The 23569-nt window shown below is 38.6% G+C and overlaps 1 protein-coding gene across 3 annotated transcripts; it reads right to left on the bottom strand.

Annotated features, from left to right (window-relative positions):
• Positions 1–120: 120 nt before the first annotated feature.
• Positions 121–18845, bottom strand: LOC127441920 (activin receptor type-1-like). Of its 3 annotated transcripts, XM_051699488.1 has the most exons (12): positions 18736–18832; positions 16427–17523; positions 14397–14472; positions 13665–13744; positions 11443–11712; positions 8592–8806; positions 8097–8196; positions 6067–6213; positions 5678–5953; positions 5292–5489; positions 4285–4415; positions 121–3886 (listed from the first exon to the last, which is right to left on the bottom strand). In XM_051699488.1, exons 4-12 carry the CDS (start codon positions 13729–13731, stop codon positions 3752–3754), a joined length of 1539 nt encoding a protein of 512 aa, XP_051555448.1. In that variant the 5' UTR covers positions 13732–13744; positions 14397–14472; positions 16427–17523; positions 18736–18832; the 3' UTR covers positions 121–3751. The 3 variants fall into 3 exon arrangements, with proteins under 3 accessions (XP_051555448.1, XP_051555447.1, XP_051555449.1); XM_051699487.1 differs by lacking the exon at positions 16427–17523 and having other exon boundaries at positions 18736–18845; XM_051699489.1 differs by lacking the exon at positions 16427–17523 and having other exon boundaries at positions 11443–11694; positions 18736–18845.
• Between the last annotated feature and the right edge of the window lie 4724 nt (positions 18846–23569).

Below are 23569 nucleotides of genomic sequence, written 5' to 3'. Positions count from 1 at the left end.
GTGTCGTGTGCATATCATTTTACCTCAGTCAAAGAATTTAGCAAAGCATGCCTTGTAGTATGTATTTGTATCCACAGCATATGAATAGATAGCATGGAAAGTAATGGATCAAGCTCAGTATCTCATTAAATCAGTCTTTATTATTTTTTTTTAGCCATGATTGTTGAAGAATCTGACAATAGTTGGTGATGATTGAGCCATGTCCGCATTAAATGAGAATATAGGCAAAAGATAAATAGTTGGAGACATGAAAGCACTGTATTGTTCCAATAAAAGCCCAGCGTGAGATTTGATTTTTTATCACGTAAATACATCAGATTTTGTCCAACAATCCTTACCAACAATAAGCTGTTAAATTAATTTAGACAATAAAGATTATTTTGGTTAACAGTGTGGCAGATGCCTCTTTTCTGGCATAAAAAAATGTGTTTTTGTATACAGTACCTCCTTTCCAAATAAATTCATTAAGATTCATAAAGGATTTTTGCATCCGGCTAAATGTAAAACCTCAAATTCCTTTCCAGTTCAAATCTATGAAAGCAAGCTATGAAACTTCTAAGCTTATTTCAGCACCTGTATTTTTTCTTGTTTGTAAGACAGTTACTAAGGGGTACAAGACTGATTCAGTGTCAGTCTCCTTCAGCCAGTAGCAGGTCCAGCTACAAAGCACTAGTTTATCATAGAGAGGCTGAAGATGTCCTGTAAACATCACTGCAGAGAAGGAGGCCATTTCCCAGCAGAGTCAACCAATTGGGAACCTTTCATAAGGCCTCATTTAGCTAGTCTCCCTATACAGGAAAAATCATAGACAGATGCATGATAATCCGCAATACAGTTCTTGTAATGTCCAGTTCAAAAGAAAGCTTTCTTTCTGCATTGATAACCTTTTGTAAAATACAAGGGCTAGTAGGTAAAGATGTGACGAAGAATGCGATTAAATCATATCGGTCTCGTAACACTCTTAAAGCAAAGAGACCTGAGATACGAAATTCATAATTGAGTCTTACGTTTTATGTTCCTTTTGTGTCATAAATATGGGTTCTTCATTACAGCATATATTCACAGTTCACAATGCAAATTCCTGTAGTTGAATTCCTACACAAATGCCTTGGTAATACACCAATAAGTAAACGTTTCAGTCTTTTTGGGGAGAGCAAAAGTTACCAGCGTTAAGCAGAAGGCAGCCATCTCACTTAGCGTTTAATCTACTTAAAAACTATTTCCTAAGCTTTGTAAAATATTCTTCAAAACATTTCCCATTTAAAACGTATAATTGTACAATTCCACTCAACTCAAAAGTTATGTACACAGACAAATCATTTTGACTTGGGACATGTAAATCAAGATTTTGTTTCCTTAGTGAACCTCATAAATCTTACGCAAGAGTGACTTTGCACTTTTAAATAATTGACAAAGTTGTTAGAAAAAAATCATTCGCATTCCCTCAGTTTATGGCATAAGTTGAAAGTGGGATACAAAAGTGTAAAAAAAAAAAAAAAAAAGCATGAGAGCAAACAAATAGACTATGCAAGTTCACAAAATCAGAGTCTGCTTAAGACGACTAGCTTTGTTAATTGTGTTGACACGTCGCCTTGAAAACTCAAAATTAGGGATTCAAGCGTAACATTAGAAAAAATTCAGGCCCTACTGGACAGCCATTGATTGTCAGTGAAGAAACATCTCAAGTATGCATGCCGGTGAGGGCAAAAGAGACAGAGAAATAATTAGACTGGAAGAAAAGAGAGCGAGCCAAAGAAGAGAAACCGCTACAAAAAAAGCACAAGTGCTATGATGGCTTTTTGTCAGGCAGGCATAGAGGCATAAAATTCATGGAGTCCAGTCTCCATATCAGGTTAGAAAGGCCTTGTGTCAAAGCCCTCACTGGGTGCTTGAACATGACCAGACTATCATGTCATCATTCACTCACTCTCACGTCAACTTATAAGACATTTTTTCTTCTGTGGATAACAACGGATGAGATTTTATGTAATTCTCAACTCGTTTCTTTCCCATACAATGAAATAATACATGACTAGGGAGCTCAAGGATGAAAAAAAAAAAAAAAAAAAAGGCATAAAATTACTTGTACGTTACTTTCCAAGTCTTCTGAAGACATTTTATCGCTTTGTGCGAGGAACAGACCAAAATCTAAGCCATTAATCACTGAAAATCTTCCCCTCTGCTGAAGCTCTTAAATCTCATTCATGATGCACATATAATTTCATATGATGCAATAACACGATGTAACGAGATGTGCCAAGTTTAGAAATCTGCAGAAGTGTGAATGAGATTTGAGAACTGTGATGTAGGGAAAGATTTTTTAGCGCAAAATACATTTTAGTTTGTTCTAGGACTGAATGATTAATCGAAATAAAATCAAAATCATGATGACAGTGATGAACATGAGGGTTACGATTTAATTAAATAAATAGTCTGAAAGCGCAGCTGTTTTGTCTTTGTAGTGCTTTCTTGAATACATATAACAAGGGTCGGTGTAATGTATTGCACAGGTTTTTAGTGTTTTCATAATGGTATTGCGCTCGATACACACAAATTTTATCTGTCTGGTGAACTGAGTGACAGATGTGCTCCGAGTTTGGTTCGGTGTGCTTATATTGAAAGCGCTCCAGATTTACCTTAATTGCACATTTGCGTGATTTCACATATGTTTAGCCACTACAATTTACAAGTCAAATCTAAAATAATCCCATGACCCCAGGTTTCTGTGGACAGACAGGTAGATAAGAGCATTTCACTGCATTAAAAGGCTCTAGTCAACTCAACTACAAACAACAGAAAAAAAAATCATACAAACTACATTTATGGTGCTTCTTTGTCTTTTTTGGAACTTGACAGTCCCTGGTCACTGTGTTTGGGGGGGGGGGGGGGGGTTAGCTGTGTGCACATTCTTCAAAACATCTTTTGTATTCCACAGAAGATAATTGTATCAGTTTGGTAAAACAGGGTGAGTAAAAGGTGACAATTGTTCTTCCCTTTAACCAACTCTTATCTAATGAGCCTAATTAAAGATATTAGTCTCTCGTTCTCTACTTTACATTGTGGCGTTTTGTAACAGAGTTTTATAACACAAGTACAGCTGTAATTCCACGACCACTAAAGCAAACTCAGCAACTCTTAACTGTTACATGATCAGAGTCACAGATTTCAACTTGTATACAAGACAGCACAATGACCTTTGAGAAGCTCAGATTTCTAAAAGCAGTCTCGAAAAGTGATATCACATCTATGAAGTTCTTCCAGAATTATTAAGAAACATGCAAAGACTATGGGTAATGATTGCATTTTAGTGTGTATCTGTCCTCTTTGTTTTAAAAAGTAAATACCTTAGAGGTTCTCAAATGGTTAAATAGACAATGTGATTGTGTTAAGAAAACACATCCATGAGAGAGGGTTCAATCAAAGGCCTGTTAGACAAACCACGTAAAACAAAATTCCTTAAAGATAAAAGGTCTTCATAGTTTTGAAGTGTTGTTCTCCTTTATGTAAGCTTCTGGAGGGAAAATGTGGTCAAACAGGGGTCAGTGGGGAAACAAAGAACAACCCATAAGAGAGACATTGTTGAGACAGTTTTCCATAAAAAGATGCTTTTAGGCCAATGGACAGGAAGAACAAAAAGCGATTAAACAGCATGAAGAAGTTTGGACAGATGCCAGTGAATCCAAAGGTCTCGCGACACACAGTGTGTGTGTTTAATGAGTGGGCATCGGTCAGTAGTTCTACTCTTCTCTCCTCAGCAGTCGGTTTTGCCCTTCTCTAGAGAGCTGTGGATTTTATCCAGAGTCTTTTTGATGCGCAGGGCAGTGAGTCGGGCTGAGGGGTTCTGGTACCAGCACTCTTTCATCAGCTTCACCAGAGCAGACAGTGTCTGTGACCACACACACACACACACACACACACACACACACACACACACACACACACACACACACAAATACATTGATTCTTACATCATGCGGAGGACCTAACATCGACATCTAATGTTCTTGTATTAAGATAAATATAGTAACTATAGTGAAATAAGACATTATTTAGTGCATTTATGAAGCTGTTTTGCATATTTGGACAACAAGGTAGAACCACAATGAAGGGTTTTCAGGTTTTACTGTATTTGTAGGGGCATTTGGTCTCCATGTGGAAAGACAAACAAGACCAGATACAGCAACTACTTTAATTTGGCTGTAAAATTAAGATTATCTCCGTTTCTGCCACATTATCAGACGTTAAATCCTACATCAGTTAAACAGATGTCTTATCAGTACTTACAGGATCTGAAAACCAGCGGTTGGGAATGAACGGCCTTTGCTGCTCCACACAAACCACCTTTCTCATGTCATCAAAACTGGGGTCATTAGGCACAAGGTCATAGAATGGTGGCTTATACTCCTCTACAATTCCTATATGTTCACAACAGATGTTAAAAAAGTCACAGAACATTCATTCATCCAATTATATCAAGTGTGATATCTAAATACTTCTCACAAGTATTTCACTTACGAATATGATCTTGTACTATATCCGTGTTGTTCTTAAAGGGATAGTTCACCCAAATATGAAAATTCTCTTATCATTTACTCACCTTCATGGCATCCCATATGTGTATGACTTTCTTTTACTGAACACAAACAAAGAATTTTAAAAGAATATTTCAGCTTTGTAGGTCCATACAATGCAATTGAATGGTGGCCAGAACGTTTAAGGTCCAAAAAAAAAATCACATAAAGGCAGCACAAAAGTAAGCCACACGACTCCAGTGTTTTAATCCATGTCTTTAGAAGCTATATGATAGGTGTGGGTGAGAAACAGTTCAAAATGTAAGTCCTTTTTTACTATACATTCTCCTCCCTGCCCAGTAGGTGGCAATAAGCACAAAAATTGCAAATCGCCATTAAACAAATAATGCGACAGTGGAGATTTATAGTAAAGGACTTAAATATTGATCTGTTTCTCACCCACACCTATCATATTGCTTCTGAAGATATGGATTTAACCACTGGAGTCTTATGGATTACTTTTATGCTGCCTTTATGTGCTTTTTGGACCTTCAAGTTCTGGCTTGATCACTTGAATTGTATGGACCTACAGAGCTGTGATATTCTTCTAAAAATCTTTGTGTTCAGCAGAAGTCACACATCTGGGATGGCATGAGGGTGAGTAAATGACAGAATTTTCATTTTTGGGTGAACAAGCCATTTAAATATAAATAGTACTGCAAACATGGAATATTTCTAATGTAAAAATGCAGCTAGTTTGAGCGAATACAGTGAGCTGACCGTTACTGATGGTTCGACGAGCAATCTCCCACAGCACCAACCCAAAGGCCCAGATATCCACCCTTTTATAGGCATCGAAGCAGTCTGTCTGAATGGTCTCATCCAGCACCTCTGGAGCCATGTAGCGCTTGGTTCCCACTTTTGGATTATTTCCCACATCCAGCTGATTATCTGACTGAGTGTGAGTTACTGCCAGACCTACAGAGAGACAGAAGGACAGAGAAAGAAGATTAACTAGGAAGAGAAGCGAATGATGCCCACATATTCAGAAACTCATTTCTGAGTGAAAGTTGTTGGCTGTGTTCCGTTTAAAGAAAATGTAATTCATGGTTCAAAATCTAAACACTTTGAGAGAACAACAGCAGAGATCTGTAAAAAAAAAGTACCCAGGTCAGCGATGCAGCACTGCAGATCTTTCTTCACTAATATGTTCTTGCTCTTCAGGTCTCTGTGAGCGATGGCTGGTTTTCCTTCAGTGCCAAAGATCTCTGTGTGCAGGTGCACCAGTCCACTGGCAACCGACGCTGCCATGTGCAGGCCATCTGCCATCTCCACAGCAACACGCTGCAGGTAGTCATAGAGAGAGCCGTTCTCATGGTAGTGTGTGATGAGCCACAGCTGAGTGCTAGAGTTTCGGGAGGTCATGTCAGATGCCATGAACCCTGCAGAAACAGGAAGAGTTTATTACTTCATAGCATTTATAAAAAAAAAAAAAAAAAAAAAAAAGACATTTCCTTTTAATAGACACAGACAGAAATAAAGAGGTCTGACTCACCTAATATATTTTCATGTCTTAGTAGAACGGTGTTGTATATTTCTGTCTCTCTAAACCATGACTTCTCGTCTCTAGAAGAGAAGATCTTCACAGCTACATTCTCCCCTTGCCACTGTCCTCTCCACACTTCCCCATAACGCCCCTTACCTGTAGACATAGCAAACGAAACGGTAGCCAGCTGGTAGGTAGCTGTGCAGTGTGTAAACCTCACTCCCCTGGCCTCAAGAGGTGCACTAGCGACTGACACTAGGGGCTGTAGCCTTTAGCCTCCTCGTTAGCGCACCCGCCTCCCATGCCAGAGACGCCAGATCGAATCCCACACGGAGCAGGTCGAGCAGAACCGGTTACAGTGGTGCCGTGACCCGGATAAGAGTGAGGTTTAGGGGGGTGAGTGTAATGGTAGGCAGCTGGAAGGTAGCTGTGCAGTAGGGATGTGCGAGACTAGCCGACTAAACAGTTCTGATGCTGCTAGTCGACACTGGAATTACTAGTTGGTTAATATTTCCCCCCATTAAACTGATCATCATTTTTACACATTTACGTTTGGCTTTATAATTTTTAAAGAGGCTGCGCTTAAATTACTGTCATATTAATGTTATATATTCTAAATAGAATTAATAATACAAATATTATTTTAAAAAGAGGATATCTGGAGCAGATACAAAGTTTCATTTCACCTCAGGCTGTGTGTGCTTCATCCCTCTCTCACTCGCGGCGCATGCAGGAAAATGTCCTCTCTCTAGACAAGCAAACTCAGCAAAGTGGTTATGAAATCACTTCGGTGGTGGTGCGGGAACCGGATTTCCAAGCGTTTGAAAGTCCTTATGGATGTTTTCACATTTGTGTCTTTTTTTACATCTGTGCATGCTTGTATGTTATTTTTCCACTGTGCAGGCTTTTTCAAGCACAGGACAGCAGCCTCAGGTGAGTTAAGTCCCATCTTTCACCAAACCATGTCGACGTGTTAAATTTGCTCATCAAAAAATTTATGCTTTTGAGTAGCCTAGAAAATTACTGTTTATTTTCAACGAGGTGCTGACTGCTTAACGGGTTAAACTAACTTTTATTCTGTGTGCACATCATGTTTAGAATACATAAGGTTTAATGTAAGCTACATCACAGGCCTATTTTTTCTATCCTATGGCTACTTCTTTTTTTAATACATATTAACTGTTATTTGTTATCGTAATTTACCGAACAGCTGTCATATTAGATCAATGGCTAATTCTCAACTGCACACTGTGAAATATGCACAACTTTTCAGCGCATTTTTTTCTTAACAATGCCCTGACTGTTTTAATATGTTAAGTAACTTTTACGTGGTGAATTCTGTTTAGAACAGGCTGGGTTGCTCTATTGGTCCTGCATTATTCATTCAATTGTTTTCAATAAATATGCCAGTTAAATATTTGCTTGCGTTGCTTCAGTGAATGCATGTCATGTTTTATATTCAATGTACAATGATCATAATGCAAGGCAAGCATGTTGCAGATAAATGCCCCTTTTCAGTGGAATTTAGCTTTGGATTTGGAATAGATTAAGTATTTTAAATGGGTCGTATACATTTTTTTTGACTGTTTTCTGAAGGTTTCTTTTTAGACTAGTCGACATCAAAATTTCCGTTTAAACGTCAGTGAAATTAATAGTTCAGCATATCCCTACTGTCCAGTGTGTAAACCTCATCATCAGCTTCATCATTTAGCCTCCTCGTTAGTGCGCCCGCCTCCCATGCCGGAGACCCCAGTTCAAATGCCGCTCAGAGCGGGTCGAGTAGGACCGGTTACACAAACACAAATATCATTAAATACACCATTAAATACATCTGCAATTCAAGGCAGGTTTTCCAGACAGAAATTACACATAGTTCCAGATGTTTCCACTATTTTAAAAGCCCTAATAATTATTTCATAATACTCAGCTAGTGGAGCAGGTAGCATTTCTGTGGGATTTATGAACGATCTGTTCTTTGTTTAAGTGTTTACCACAAAAGGAGAAGGTCCTACAAGGCTTGGTGTTAAAATCTGCCTTACCAACACACTCTACCAGGCTGATCTGCCGTGCAACTGTCCTCTGCACCAGGAAGGGAAGACCTGAACCACTGCCAGAAGTGCAAGAGTGATCCATCAGATCCTAGGAAACAACACAAGACAGATCAGACATTATCTTAATTGCAAAAGAATAAATACAAAAGAACTACTAATGCTAAATCACAGCAACAGCTTTATCATTACTGTATCACATTTGGCCATTTGTTTATGTCGGAGAAGTCCACAAGACTATAGGTCGTTCAACTGTCATTTTATGGTAAAACAGGGAGCTCAAGTGTGCCTATTATGGAGCCTTTTGCAAAGCCCACACTGGTGCGCAATATACAGCGATCTACTAACCAACAGCCAAAATAAAACATTACGTTATCACAGTGTGGACTTGTAGGAGGATCCCAAGGGCTGAGGGCACCTTTTGGGACAGGGTCTGAGAGACATGTTACAAGGCCCGGCTTTACTCATATTTTCAGGTATCCATACCGCAAGTGTGCTGTCCCCGACGTTTGATGCAATGAGCCCGTCAATGGCCCCCTGTTCCGTGTCAAACTCATGTAGTCTTTCCAGATGCCCATGATGGAGTCTACGGCACACCAGCACTGCCAGCACAGACAGAAGACCCAGCACCACGAATGGCCCCAGCACAAAGAGAACCAACATCTCCACACGGTACTGGACAGCCTTCTCTCCCTCTGGTCCTTCTCAAAGACACAGACACAATCAAATATACTTACATTTATACAAATAAAAAAATCCTGGCCTCAATTTAATTCAAACTCAGGGTGCGAATTACACATTGACCATCAGGAGGGTCAGAGGGGATGGGGGGGGGTTGTTGATTTTGTAATTGGTAACATATGCACGTTCATGTAATATGTTTTTCACGCATTTGTTCATCTTGGTTAATGTTCATTTTATATTCATTTAGTTAATGTTATTTCATAATGATGTTACATCACTATTTTAATTTTGATATACATTTTTTATATGTAGAAACTAACTTAAGCCAACGTACAGCGCATCCGGAAAGTATTCACAGCGCTTCACTTTTTCCACATTTTGTTATGTTACAGCCTTATTCCAAAATGGATTAAATTCATTATTTTCCTCAAAATTCTACAAACAATACCTCACAATGGCAACGTGAAAGAAGTTTGTTTGAAATCTTTGCAAATTTATTAAAAAGAAAAAATGAAAAAAGAAAAAGAAAAAAATATCACATGTACATAAGTATTCACAGCCTTTGCTCAATACTTTGTTGAAGCACCTTTGGCACCAATTACAGCCTCTAGTCTTTTTGAGTATGATGATACAAGCTTGGCACACCTATTTTTGGGCAGTTTCTCCCATTCTTCTTTGCAGGACCTCTCAAGCTCCATCAGGTTGGATGGGGAGCGTCGGTGCACAGCCATTTTCAGATCTGTCCAGAGATGTTCAATCGGGTTCAAGTCTGGGCTCTGGCTGGGCCACTCAAGGACTTTCACAGAGTTGTCCCGGAGCCACTCCTTTGTTATCTTGGCTGTGTGCTTAGGGTCATTGTCCTGCTGGAAGATGAACCGTTGCCCCAGTCTGAGGTCCAGAGCGCTCTGGAGCAGGTTTTCATCAAGGATGTCTCTGTACATTGCTGCATTCATCTTTCCCTCGATCCTGAATAGTCTCCCAGTTCCTGCCGCTGAAAAACATCCCCACAGCATGATGCTGCCACCACCATGCTTCACTGTAGGGATGGTATTGGCCAGGTGATGAGCGGTGCCTGGTTTCCTCCAGACATGACGCTTGCCATTCAGGCCAAAGAGTTCAATCTTTGTTTATCATGGTCTGAGAGTCCTTCAGGTGCCTTTTGGCAAACTCCAGGTGGGCTGTCATGTGCCTTTTACTGAGGAGTGGCTTCCGTCTGGCCACTCTACCATACAGGCCTGATTGGTGGAGTGCTGCAGAGATGGTTGTTCTTCTTGAAGGTTCTCCTCTCTCCACAGAGAAATGCTGGAGCTCTGTCAGAGTGACCATCGGGTTCTTGGTCACCTCCTTGACTAAGGCCCTTCTCCCCCGATCGCTCAGTTTGGCCAGGCGGCCAGCTCTAGGAAGAGTCCTGGTGGTTCCAAACTTCTCCCATTTACGGATGATGGAGGCCACTGTGCTCATTGGGACCTTCAATGCTGCAGAAATTTTTCTGTACCCTTCCCCAGATCTGTGCCTCGATACAACCCTGTCTCGGAGGTCTACAGACAATTCCTTGGACTTCATGGCTTGGTTTGTGCTCTGACATGCACTGTTAACTGTGGGACTTTATATAGACAGGTGTGTGCCTTTCCAAATCATGTCCAATCAACTGAATTTACCACAGGTGGACTCCAATCAAGTTGTAGAAACATCTCAAGGATGATCAGTGGAAACAGGATGCACCTGAGCTCAATTTTGAGTGTCATGGCAAAGGCTGTGAATACTTATGTACATGTGATTTTTTTCGTTTTTTATTTTTAATAAATTTGCAAATATTTCAAACAAACTTCTTTCACGTTGTCATTATGGGGTACTGTTTGTAGAATTTTGAGGAAAATAATGAATTTAATCAATTTTGGAATGAGGCTGTAACATAACAAAATGTGGAAAAAGTGAAGCGCTGTGAATACTTTCCGGATGCACTGTATAAAAAGCTTTTTAAAATATTTTTCATTCTTAGTTTAACTATTGTTTCATGTTAAAGTATACATACCCATATTGCAATGTGTTACCAATTCATTAAATATACAGCAATCATACAATGCTTTTCATAAATTAATTTGTTCATAAATCGCTAGGTTTTTTTTTTTTTTGTCTCAGGATGTACAACTTTTTCTTTCTACTCGCTACTGATGATACAAAGAAAAAACGCACCCACATCCTTTTGTTGCTATAGTAACAAACACAACTTCCACGTGCATCTGATTGACAAATAAAACGTGCACTCGTTTCAGTTGTTAATTTTGTGGTTATTTTTTGTTTTTTCACCAGACAGGAGGTCAGACCCCCCCAAACCCCCGTAATTCACACCCTGTTCAAACCTACATAGAACAAAAGGAACTCTAAACTCTTGGATGCTAAATGTAATGAAACTTGCCTGAATCCAGTGTAAAAGTGGTGTAAAAAATGTTCTATATTAATGCACCAATTTACTTAGTAAATAGTGTACAGTCCAGATTAAGTACTTCATTATTTGGCAGTTGAATAGTTTATCGCTAGACATCTTTAACACCACCCCTTAAACACTCATGGCTTATTGCTTTATTCTAACCCCAAACAGGTCAATATCTCGTTTAGTTGACTATTTTTGAATAGCAGGAATGTACTGACTTACTTGTCAGTAGCAGTCGAAGAAGGGTATCTTTCGAGACGTTGGCATTACACATGTTTTGGGAGCAACATTCTACGACGTGACTAGCAGAGGGCGTTGCAGAACAAGTCATGCGCTTGCTTTCCGGTCCAATCAGGCAGCCACGTTTGAATGTCGTAACATCATTGCTAATGATAACAGAGGTGTAACACTGGTCTCCTGTACACTGCTGCTCATTACAGTCACTGCCAACACACATGCAGCCGATGGAAACATCTGGAGAGAGAATAAAACCTAAATTCAAGGGTTAGTTCACCCATTTACTCAACCTCATATTGTTCCAAAGCCATATGAGTTTCTATCTTCTTTCCAACACAAAAGATGGTGTTCAAAAGAATGTTAAGAACTGACAGCCTCAGTGACAATTCACTTTCACCATTCTATGGAAAAAAAGATGCAATGAAAGAGAATGGTGACTGAGGCTGTCATACTGCCTAACATCTCCTTTTTTGTTCCACAGAAGTAAGTAAGTAATATGGGTTTTAAACAACATGACAATTTTTATTTTTGGGTGAAATCACGGATCAACCAGCTGTAAAAACTCTGGGAACAAAGAAATGAATGAATGAAGACCAGATGATATCAGAACTCACAGATGAGACTCTTTCCACCTGATAACTGAGACTGTTTTCTTCCCTTCTCCCTGCCTTCATTTCCTGTGACACTGAACTCTGACAAGTTTACAAATTGACTACATAGGATGTGGGCCAAAGAGCATCAGTGACACAGATCAATTAACCCAGCATTCATGTTTTATACTCTCTGAGACACACTTACAGGAGAAGACACTGAGAGACCTAATGAAATTACAACTACACAGCTAGACCAATAAACAACCTTCAGATGTGTGGTTGGAAGTTTGACTATGAACTCTTTAAGGTTCCCACACCTTTTCCCTCACTTATACAGTTGTTTGTGATCAATGGATAAGGGATTTTAAAAATAATTTCACAAGCTCTCGATTAGATTCTGATTCATTTGGGTATATTTGAGTTTTAATTTCAATTTTGCTGACATATGAAATAAATTCTCTCTCAGCTAATGCTGTAAATTATACAGGGGACATGTACATTGTGAAAATATGCATTTTAAAAATTAACAACTAAGCCCAAACTACGCAGTTAAATTGCTATTTAAAGGAATAGTTCACCCCAAAATAAAAATTCTCTCATTTACTCACCCTCATGCCAGATGTGTATGACTTACTTTCTTCTGCAGAACACAAACAATTTTCAGAAGAATATCTGTCCACACAATTAAAGTGAATGGTGACCAAAACTTTGAAGCTCCAAAAAGCACATAAAGGCTGCATAAATGTAATCCATAGGACTCCAGTGGTTTAATCCATGTCTGCTTAAGCAACATAATCGATTTTGGGTGAGAACAGACCAAAATATAATTCCTTTTTCACTGTACATCTTGCCATTGTAGTCTCCTAGTGCTTGACGCATGTGCAGCACACTAGATTGCGCTAGTAAGTTTAATCAAGCTTGAAATCATGATCACCAAGGAGACTGCTGATGTCAAGATGTTATAGTGAAAAAGGAATTATATTTTGGTCTGTTCTCACCCAAAATTGATTGGTTCGCTTCAGAGGACACAAGTTAAACCACTGGAGTCATATAGATTACCTTTATGCTGCCTTTATGTGCTTTTTGGAGCTTCAAAGTTTTGGTAATCATTCTTTTTAATTGTGTGGACCTCAAGAGCTGAGATATTCTTATGAAAATCTTCATATTTGTTCTGTAGAATAAAGAAAAACATTCACATCTGGGTGAGTAAATAATGAGAGAATTTAAATTTTTGGGTGAACTATTCCTATAAAAAATACAAAAATCAACATTACCAAAAAGGTTATTTCGATTTTAAGAAGCAATATCTGGATTGTTCAAATCAGTATTAATCAGATTTGTTTTTTTTTTTTTTTTTTACCTAGCCCTAATGACTAAAAAAATAAGCGGAGGCAGAACAGTTCATGTTTAGTCACTTTCCTGTCTACACGTGCTGTTCTTGGCCTGAATAATATACAATATGGAACAGACTTTAATTACTGATTATCAAACGTCTGGCTATTTAGGACTAAAACTACAACTAATAATATTACTGAAAAAAAAATACACAACAAAACAGACAAAGTTCAGGAACCAAGTGAAGACTGACATGTTTAAAAAAAATTTTTTTTTTACCTTTAGATGATGTCCATAAGATCTGAAGCAGGATGAGGAAGATGACTTGGGTACTGCAATGCCCCATTTGGTTCACTGCACTAAAGGAAAGTGACAGAGGTGTTTAAACATGTACATTTACAACTAAATACATCACCTGCCTGGCTTAAACACCTTGCTGAATGAAATAAAATAAAATATTCCAGAATCCAGAGGAGCAGCAGGCCAAAATCAATCAATAAAGTCGTATCAACCAACCTCACAAAAAACAACAAACGCAGACCGATAATAAACAGAACTGCAAAGATGACGACATAATAAAATTTTTAGAAAGTGCAGCTGTGTCCTGCCTCACTCTCTCCTGCCACAAATACTTCCACATAGGCTACACTCCCAGTTTGTGTCAGACGGGGGCAGTCACCATGGTAACTAAGGAGCGAGAGATGCCCATTACTGAGCGAAATCAAAGACGGCGGAGAGCATTTCAGGAGAGGCAGAAAGGAACAAGCATTTTGGGGGTAAAGGACTCACCATTACAGTTTACAATTACTATACAATTGTTCCTTCAAGAAGACAGTATGACTTGGACTAATTACAGACTATGAATCCTTGAAAACATCACATTTAATTGCATAGCATCATGTCTGCCCTTTCTTTTCAATTCAAAAACCTAAAAATTATGTTCAATTGATCTTTTCTCCAGGAAAAAAGTTGACAGTCATAGGCACAGAACATACAGGTGGATACTCTTACTTGTTCAAATCCTCATGTGACTCTCAACACTGCCTTTCAGTGTGTGCCTAGCCAGACTCTGTCTTCCCATTGGATCCTAAAAACAAGACCAAAGCAGCATGTCAGAATTTTTCCACAGCAGTCTTTTTCCATGGTCCTTTCTGCAGGAAGGAGTGAGTGACAGGATAAGAGAGGCGCCTGGAAGTCTCTGCACACTGATAGCCAGAGAGCTGGGACTGAGGTGAGCTTTTGAGTCCTTGCTGCTGGCAGTCGCCAACTCACGATATTAACAAAGTTATGGTTTTGAAGGTCTGACACCACTAGTGAAAATGCTTCTGTTTTACATCAGCATAACTATTTTTTAATTACAGCATGCACTAAAGCTGAACTTCACGATTTTGTGCCAAACCTTTGAGAATGTTCTAAACAATATCTTGTGTGCTTCAATGGAAGGAAATTTGACATTGAGTTAACATGGTCAATATCACAAACTACGTAATCTAATAACATTCCTGTAGATTGGTGACCAGGCCTGGGGAGTAACGGATTACTTGTAATGGTGTTAGGTAATCAGGATACAAAAAATAAGGTAACTGTAATCCGTTACAGTTACATAAAAACCATCATAATCAGATTACAGTTACATTTAAAAATAATTGGGATTACTGTCAGGATTACAAGTTTTAATTTCTGACAAAATGATACAGACAGCTGTTTGTTTAGAGTGAGAGATTGTTTAGATGCGCGTTCTCTTATGGTTCTCTCTCATGACTCACTTGAGTTAGGAGCGCCACCTACTGTCGCATGCGCAAATACACCTGTCTCACATCAGCACTCTGCTCTCAAGGCAAACAGCTGCTTCATCGCGATGGCCACGGAAGAACATGCATTATTTTCTTGGAAATTTCAACATTATTCGCTCTTTAAAAGAGAAAGCAAAACAACATTAAAGCTCAGTGGAATTTATGCCTTCCAGCTGTGAAGATGCTCTCATTATCCAACGACCTAAGAATTTGAAGGTAATAAGAGTCACACAGAAATCACATTAGCTAGGTTAGCTAAAATTAGTTAATATTAAAATGTGTTAAAATGAGTTAGCCTTAGTGCTCAAGAAATCCGTGGCCTTATCATTTGGCAGGAGCAGGAATAGCGGCCAATAATGACACGATTTGCGCATCATTGCTGGTATGGCATAGAAATCTCCTGGTTTACATAGCTGCAAATGCGAACTGTACTATATTAGCCAGGACGTCCTATATGTTGTTCTGTCCCATATTGAAGCTGAAAAAATAACCCCTCCCCCAGGTGAACAGTACTTCAACCATCATTTAAGAAAAAAAAGTTTTGAATACAATACAAAAATCAACTGAACAAAATACCCCTGGAAAACCTGCTATGACTTTCTCTCCTTTTTCACCTCTCATGATTTTGCATCCCTGATCATTATTAACAAATCCAAATTGTACACATAAATACCAGTTCTTAGTTCAATGAAGAATTGATCTGATTTTGATAAATTATTGTTGAGAACAGTTCAAATGTCTGGGTGAGGGAGACATTCAGTAATACTTATAGTAATTAGGAATAAGTAATTGAAAAGATACACAAAGTTTAAATCTGTTTTGATCTATTCTTTAAAACAAGATTTTGTTTTCATTTTGGAATCAGTTTTTCTCCCCCCCTTTAAAATCCTCAAACAGAAACATAAAAATAGAAATCACCCATAAACTGTTAGCTGGTGATGTTTGACTTTGGATCATGAGCAAGCAGAGGAAAAACACTCTCCAGCACTTATTATGACAATAATAACAATGATGATGATGATAATGTGTGATTAACTATTGAATACAGTCTTAAGTTAATGAATAGTGCAAATTACAATTGCCTTTACACTAACTGCAATACATGGTAGAATTACACTCAGTGTTTTTGAATCTGAGGTATATCCTATCAGATTTATTTGAATGTTAACCAAGACATAATTCAGTGCATCTGTTCTGATATTTGCATTATGAGAAATGTTATTTTTCTGTAGCAGACAGAGAACTCACCTGATTTCTTTAAAAATACAGAGTTGTTCAGCTCATGTTCTGTTTTCTTGGTAGGGTGCAGTGTACATGTTTCTTTTCCTTAGATATAATAACAGCTACAACAGTACTCATAATATTACTCAAACATGTTCTGTTTGCATTCAAAGCACAATTTAAAGTTTTAGAGATCATGTTGATTTTATCTTGACTTTATTAACATATGTGCCCTTGTGGTAATCAAAAAGTAATTAAAAGTAATCTCACTACATTACTTCCATATAGCTGTAATTGGATTGTTACTGATTGAAGCAGTTTTTGAAGCAAATTACTGATTGTTAAAGTAATCTGTAATGGATTACATAAAGAAGTAACCCTCCCAACCTTGTTGGTGACCTAGAAATAGTGCAACTCTTCTTCCTAATACATTAAAATCCTAAAACTGTCTGTTTATTTCCAAGTTTAAATTAGATAGTGAATACCATATTTTCAAAGTAATTAAGATGAAATATATTCCAGTACTGACCAGGCACCCCTTATTGCCATTTATTTAAGAATATAACAGGCAATAAAATAATGCAATTAACTGACATTTTATTGTGTTCATAGAAACCCCTTTAGATAGCACATAGTTTAAATAAAGCGTAGTAATTAAGGTGTGTGAGAATAACTCTGCAGATTATATGCTTTGACAGTCACAAGCCACTTCCTTATTAGAGATCGCATGTGGTCTCGATTCAATCAATTTTATTTCTATAGCACATTTAAAAACAACAAATGTTGACCAAAGTGCTTCACATTATAGCATAAACGGATCATATACATACAGAATGTAGAAAATACAATAACACATAATAAGATAAGCAACCCACATTAAGCACAGTTAAAAGCAAGTGAGAAAAGGTGAGCCTTCAAATAAGATTTAAAAACATTGATGTACAGGACCTGATATGTAGTGGAAGGCTATTCCAAAGCCATGGAGCCGCTACTGAAAAGGCCCGATCTCCCTTTGCCTTAAGACGGCACTTTAAAAGTAAACTCTGCGAAGAACTTAGTAGTCTAGAAGGCGTGTGATGCTGAAGGAGATCCGTAATATAGGGAGAGGCCATGCCATGTAATCCCTTAAAAGTAAATAATAAAATCTTAAACTGAATCCTAAATTTGACTGGAATCCAATGAAGAGATGCTAACACCAGAGATATGTTGTTGTGTTTTTTTTGTCCCAGTCAGCAATCTGGCAGCAGCATTCTGGACTAACTGCAGACGTGACAGTGACGTATGAGAAATGCTACAGAGCAATGAACTGCAGTAATCTAATCTTGAAGAAACAAAAGCATGTATAACAACATCCATGTCCTTAAAAAATAAACAGGGTTTCAATTTCACAATGTTCCTTAATTGAAAGAAACCACCTCTGACCACAGAATTGATGTGTTTATCAAGCTTTAAATCAGGGTCAAAAACTACTCCAAGATTCTTAACTTGGTCGTGTAATTTAAAAGCTAAGGAGTCTACATCATTAATCATGTGTTTGGTAGAGCCAGGTGGACCAAACACCATCACTTCAGTTTTTGATTCATTTAGGTGAAGAAAATTAATTTCCATCATTTATACAGCAGATAAGGGAATCTAACGCAGAGTTGTCCCCAGGCTTTAAAGGAAGATAAAGCTGGGTATCGTCAGCATAACAGTGATAGGAAATATTATGCTTTTGACAGATTTGGGCCAAAGCAAGCATGTATAGAGAAAATAAGACTGGGCCCAAGATTGAGCCTTGGGGAACCCCACAAATAATGGGCGCAGGGGAGGATGAGAAGTCCTCTAGTTCAACAGAAAATGTCCTATCTTTAAGATAAGAGAAGAACCATTTAAGAGCAGTCCCCTGAATCCCTGCCCACTGTCTTAAGCGCCTCAAAATGATGTCGTGATTTATGGTGTCAAACGCGGTACTGAGATCAAGGAGAACTAAAACTGCATGACTACCTGAATCAATAGCGGGTCATTAAATACTTTTAAGAGTGCAGACTGTGCTGTGTTGTGCTCTAAACCCCGACTGAAATTTATCAAAAATTTATTTTTCATTTAAAAAAAGGAGAGAGTTGATGGTAAACAACCTTCTCTAAAATAAATTCAACCATAAATAACAAAAAAATAAAAAAATAAAAAACAACAAAATCGCGAGGCCATCGCGATGTTATGAGAATCTGTTATTAAACTCATAATAATCGGCCTGTTTGCTGCAGCTTTTCGTTGTGCTAACAGTTAACAACGACGACTGTTTACTCTCTTAATTATTTTAAGCGCTCCAAAGTGAGATTTAAGAGCGTTCTTACCTTTAGCGGCAATGCGGACTCATGTTTGGGCTAACGTCGCGCGTTTCTAGTGTTTTATTCTAAGTCGTGTTCTACGCGTTGACAGACAGCCTGCCGCCACCCAGAGAGACTGAAAAGACTGCGCCATGACGTCACCATAAACAAGTCGATGCGCGCGTGCATTATGGGATAGCACAGTCCGCCGGATTAAGGACACGGACCTTGTTGTGTTTTGTGCTGAATATGTGTCGTGGACTTGCAGGGTATCTGTCTTAAAGTGTATTTGCGATTAATGATGCATGCTATGAATAGTTTGAAACTGAAGCTATGTGAAGCCAACTGGGAATGTTGGTTCCATTCAACACTCGAGTATCCGAATTCAAAAACAGCCCTATTTTTGTGTAACTGCATATTCTGTTTTCTTCTTTAGGGCTCGTTTCTTTAGACATCTTTTAAACATTAATTAATGTAATAAATATTGACTATAAATTAGATTTATATTGATTGATTTTTTTTTTTTTTTTTTTTTTTGTTAAATTATTTGCATGGTACCAGATACTAAAATACTTAAATAGCCATAAAAAAGTGGTCCCCCTATGTTTCCCCTTAGGTTAGTGTTCCCAGTAGTGCCATTAAACATTTAACTTAGGTAGAACAGACTTCGACACTAACCTAAGGGGGAACATGGGGAACAGACTTCGACACTAACCTAAGGGGAAACATAGGGGGAACAGACTTCGACAGCACCGTTAAACATTAAACATGGGGGGAGCAGACTTCGACACTAACCTTAGGCGAAACATAAGGGGAACAGACTTCGACAAAGGGGAAACACAGGGGGAACAGACTTCGACACAACACTGGTTTTTGACGGTCTGTCCCCCACTGGAGCTGTCCCCGGAAATGTCCCCGTTTTCATTGTGCGTTCAGAACAGTCCACTAAGTGAAAATACATGGCAAGAAAGCCCCTATTGAAGACTCAGGCCCAGTTCCAGATCAAAATCACTGAGGGTGCTCTGTATAAAGTGGAGATGTATCATAATTACAAATTTTTTAATAGATTAAATCATGTTTGAATGCTACATAACATAAAGAAAACTTTGTTTTTTTAATGTACAAAACATTTATTGCTTCTGGGTTTTTTTTCCCCATGATCTGTTGCTGAAAATGACAGCAAAATTCTGCAGCTGCAGATTAGGACATACTGATTTGAAACGTTTATAAGTTTTGATGTGCATTCACAAAATGCAAGGATTTTTGTGTGTTTGCTGGTATTCAAGAAAATCTGCTTGCCAATTTACAGTATTAGTCTTATATATTCAATTGAGCAGGGGTGTGCAATTATTTTGGTTCTGGGGCCACATCAGCCGTTAAGTAGAACATGGAACAGAGAAGATAAAAAGTTCTGCATAGTTTTATCTTTTAAGCCCTCATGCACTCAATGAATGATGCACAATGTTCTGAAGTGTATACTGATGGGATCATTCTGCAATTGCTTGAAGTTTTGCTGCTATACTTTCTATCATGTGTTAGTAAAACTGAATAAAAGCTGAATAAAATTATTAATTGATTATTTTACCATACTTCAATGCAGTGGTAATTTAGTATTCAATTTAACACTCTATATCAGGAGTCTGGTTTAAAAGTAAAATACAATATTCAGGAAAGAGATTCTAAAAGCTTATTTTAATGTTGGCCGCAAAGTGGACCCGTTTACTTGTTTTATTCTCAGAACATTATCAACCTGTTTACATGCTCATGGGTTATGATGTGGGTCTTGTCAACATTTGGCACGCCATTCAGCACACCACTGAATAAAACAGGCTGCATGACACTGATAAATGATTACTGCCAAAGTAACATTCACATACAGGTGTGAGGGACTTCAGCATTTTACAAATAACACAAAGAATAAATATATTCCTCTCTCACTTGGTTTTACTCGCGTGTCCCCTCCGTGCACTATTGAGCGCTAAGTTGTTGTTTTTTTGTTTTTTGTTTTTTGTGGAGAGAAAGCACATGCATTCACATGTATGGTTGCCAGATTGCATAAATTAAGTATGACTTAAGGCGAAATATTTCCATTTTGTGCAAGTATAAATCTCTGATTGGGGTGTTGCATATATTATCTGGCAACCCTGAGCATTTTAAAAGCTTGTGGATTCACGATAGGTCCAAAAGCCAGATAAATGAAAGCTCTAATAAAAAAACGTTCATGATAAATCGACCCGTGGGCAGTAGTTGGCCCTGGTCTGCAATTGAGGGTGCTCTAAATTTTGTTTGAGGGTGCTTAGCACCCTCAAGCACCCCCATAGAACTGGGACTGTGAAGACTACTGGCAACAAGGTTAATCATGTGCTGTTTATTTTGACCAACAGAGGGGGCTGCTCGCTATAGCAGCTTTAAGGCATTCAGTGTCGTCCTTTACTGATTACTTGTTCACGCCAGTTTTGCCATTAAGAACTGGACCAGGGAGCAAGCGCAATTGAAAAGAATTATCTATGAAGGTAAAATTGTCCCTAAATGATTTGCATGCACAGAGAAAGATTTGTGAAAGTGTAAATCAAATTGCAAGCCTAAAAATAAATTACATGCTCATAGAACGTTTTGTAAAGGTGTAAATAAAGTTGCAAGCGTAAGAAAAAATATTAGCAATACTTTGATGCTTTGCATAAGTGTAATTCATGTGTTGTGAATCTGTAATTTCATATTAACACAAAGTAAATTTGGTGTGTATATGACTTCCTTTTTTCACTCTTACACATTTGGCACTGTTTTTGCACCTAAACATGACCAGAAACATTGCAAACGTGCAGTCAGCGATATGCAAGCAAAGAAAGGGTGTCATGAACAGCAAAACGGATTGACCACGTAGAATCAGACTGTATATGTAAAATAAACTACTGCAAACGTTTAAATGACTTGTGTTTGTGGTATAAATAATTTCCAGAAATAATCCGATATACACTGTTCCGTCTTCTCTTTGTTGTGCTCACACTTTTGGCATGAATTTCTCACTGAAAATAGTTTTGCAAGTGCGAGGGGGAAGGTGGGTCTACCTGCTTCTAGTAACCAATCAAATTAGGTTTTCCTTGACCAGTTTACTCTGACTTGATTGGTTTAACAATGTGACAGACAGCTTCTTCTTGAGCTATATGAAGAAGAAGCTGGTAGCTTAAGCTGGTAGCTGTGTTTTGGAACATGGTTGCTGGTTTAAACTTAAATCTCAGTCTGGTGTTCAAATGTGTCTTCTTGTTGCTGTTCATTATTTTAATTAGATTTTAATTACTTTCAATTATCATTGGCATGGTAAATGGATGGATGGATGATGGATGGATGTATGGAACTTGCTGTATCATTGAACTCATTCTTAAAAACAAAAATGATATAAGTAAACTATTTATCTATCTGTTTACAGAGTTTTGTTTTATATGGCTTATTAGGGCTGTGCGATATGCAAAAAAAATATATATATATATATATATATATATATATATATATATATATATATATATATATATATATATATATATATATATATATTATAAAGGCGATAATTGCCTTTAAAAATATCACGATATCCGATTACATCGTTAACCCCCCTGCCGAGGGTCGGTGAATTTTTTTGCATTATTGATTTTGCTTTAAAAATGTAATTCATTTATTGAAACATGAGAAAAATAAACAAAAGACATTTCTAAATTAAAATTGCACTTTAAACTTAATGAGAAATGCTATAAAATAACAAAGTGATCAAAAACGTATTTAACCACCTCTCCAAATCCAATCATTTACCATCTCCAACGGCTCCATTTGCCATCACGCAAGCATCCGACCAACTAATGGCCTACAGATTAAGAACTAAAGACAATTACTGTATAAATGTAAAGACAATATGTGGTAGGGCGGAGAGCGGGGCCGGGTTGTGATTCCGCACACCCGGCCCCTAATAAGGCTGATTAAGCCCGAGAGGGATAAGGCCGACCGGAGACGGCAGTGCGACAGAGAGAGAGTTACGGACAGCTGTTCGACACCTGAGTGTGTGTGTGTGTCTGTGTGTGTGTGTGTGTGTGTGTGTGTGTATGTGTGTTTGTTTGTTTGTTTGTCTTTTTGGTTAAGATTATCATTAAATTATCATTTATGTTATCAAGCCGGTTCTTGCGTCGTCCTTTCCATTGAATGTGTTACACTGGTGCCGAAACCCGGAAAGAGTAGGGATGAGCCGTAGTAGAGTCCTCACCACTACCATCCACCCCAACAGAGCAGCCGTGGCCATCCGTCGGGGGACGGAGGAGCTCGGCCGCCTGAGAACGGAGGAACGGCCACCGACCGTGATGGTCAGGGCCGCTGCCAGGGGCGGAGGAGACCCCTACCAGCCGCTGAAACGCGCAGGGGGTCTGAGACCACCGACCGCGAGTGGGGAGGGCCTCCTGGCCGACCGCCTGGAGCGGGAGGACCACTGCCAGGGGTGGGGGAGACCCCTACCATCCACCGAAAATGCAACAGGGTGTTCCATCCACCAGGGGTCAGAGGACTGCCTCTGATCAGCCCGGGGAGGCGCGGCTGTCGTCTACCAGAGGGTGGAGCAGTGGCCGAGGACCAGGCTACGGCGTATCAGAGAACCGGCGAGTAAATAATCATTTTTTTTTCTCTCTCTCTCCTCTCTCTCTCCCGCTGCCACTCCGCGTTGGCCTTTCCCTCTCTTTTTAACTATTATTTTTATGATATTTTAAGTTGGTATCATCACCGTTGATAAGTACATCATCACGGTGTAAGTACCGTGTTTTTTTGTTATTGTAGTTTTCCTTCCCCCTGTCCCCTCCCAGATCCAGGATAACCTGCCGGCAGACGGGGC

Source organism: Myxocyprinus asiaticus, chromosome 6, assembly GCF_019703515.2.
Source record: "Myxocyprinus asiaticus isolate MX2 ecotype Aquarium Trade chromosome 6, UBuf_Myxa_2, whole genome shotgun sequence".
Taxonomy (NCBI): Eukaryota; Metazoa; Chordata; class Actinopteri; order Cypriniformes; family Catostomidae; genus Myxocyprinus; species Myxocyprinus asiaticus.
This window is presented reverse-complemented; position numbering and strand designations above follow the sequence as displayed.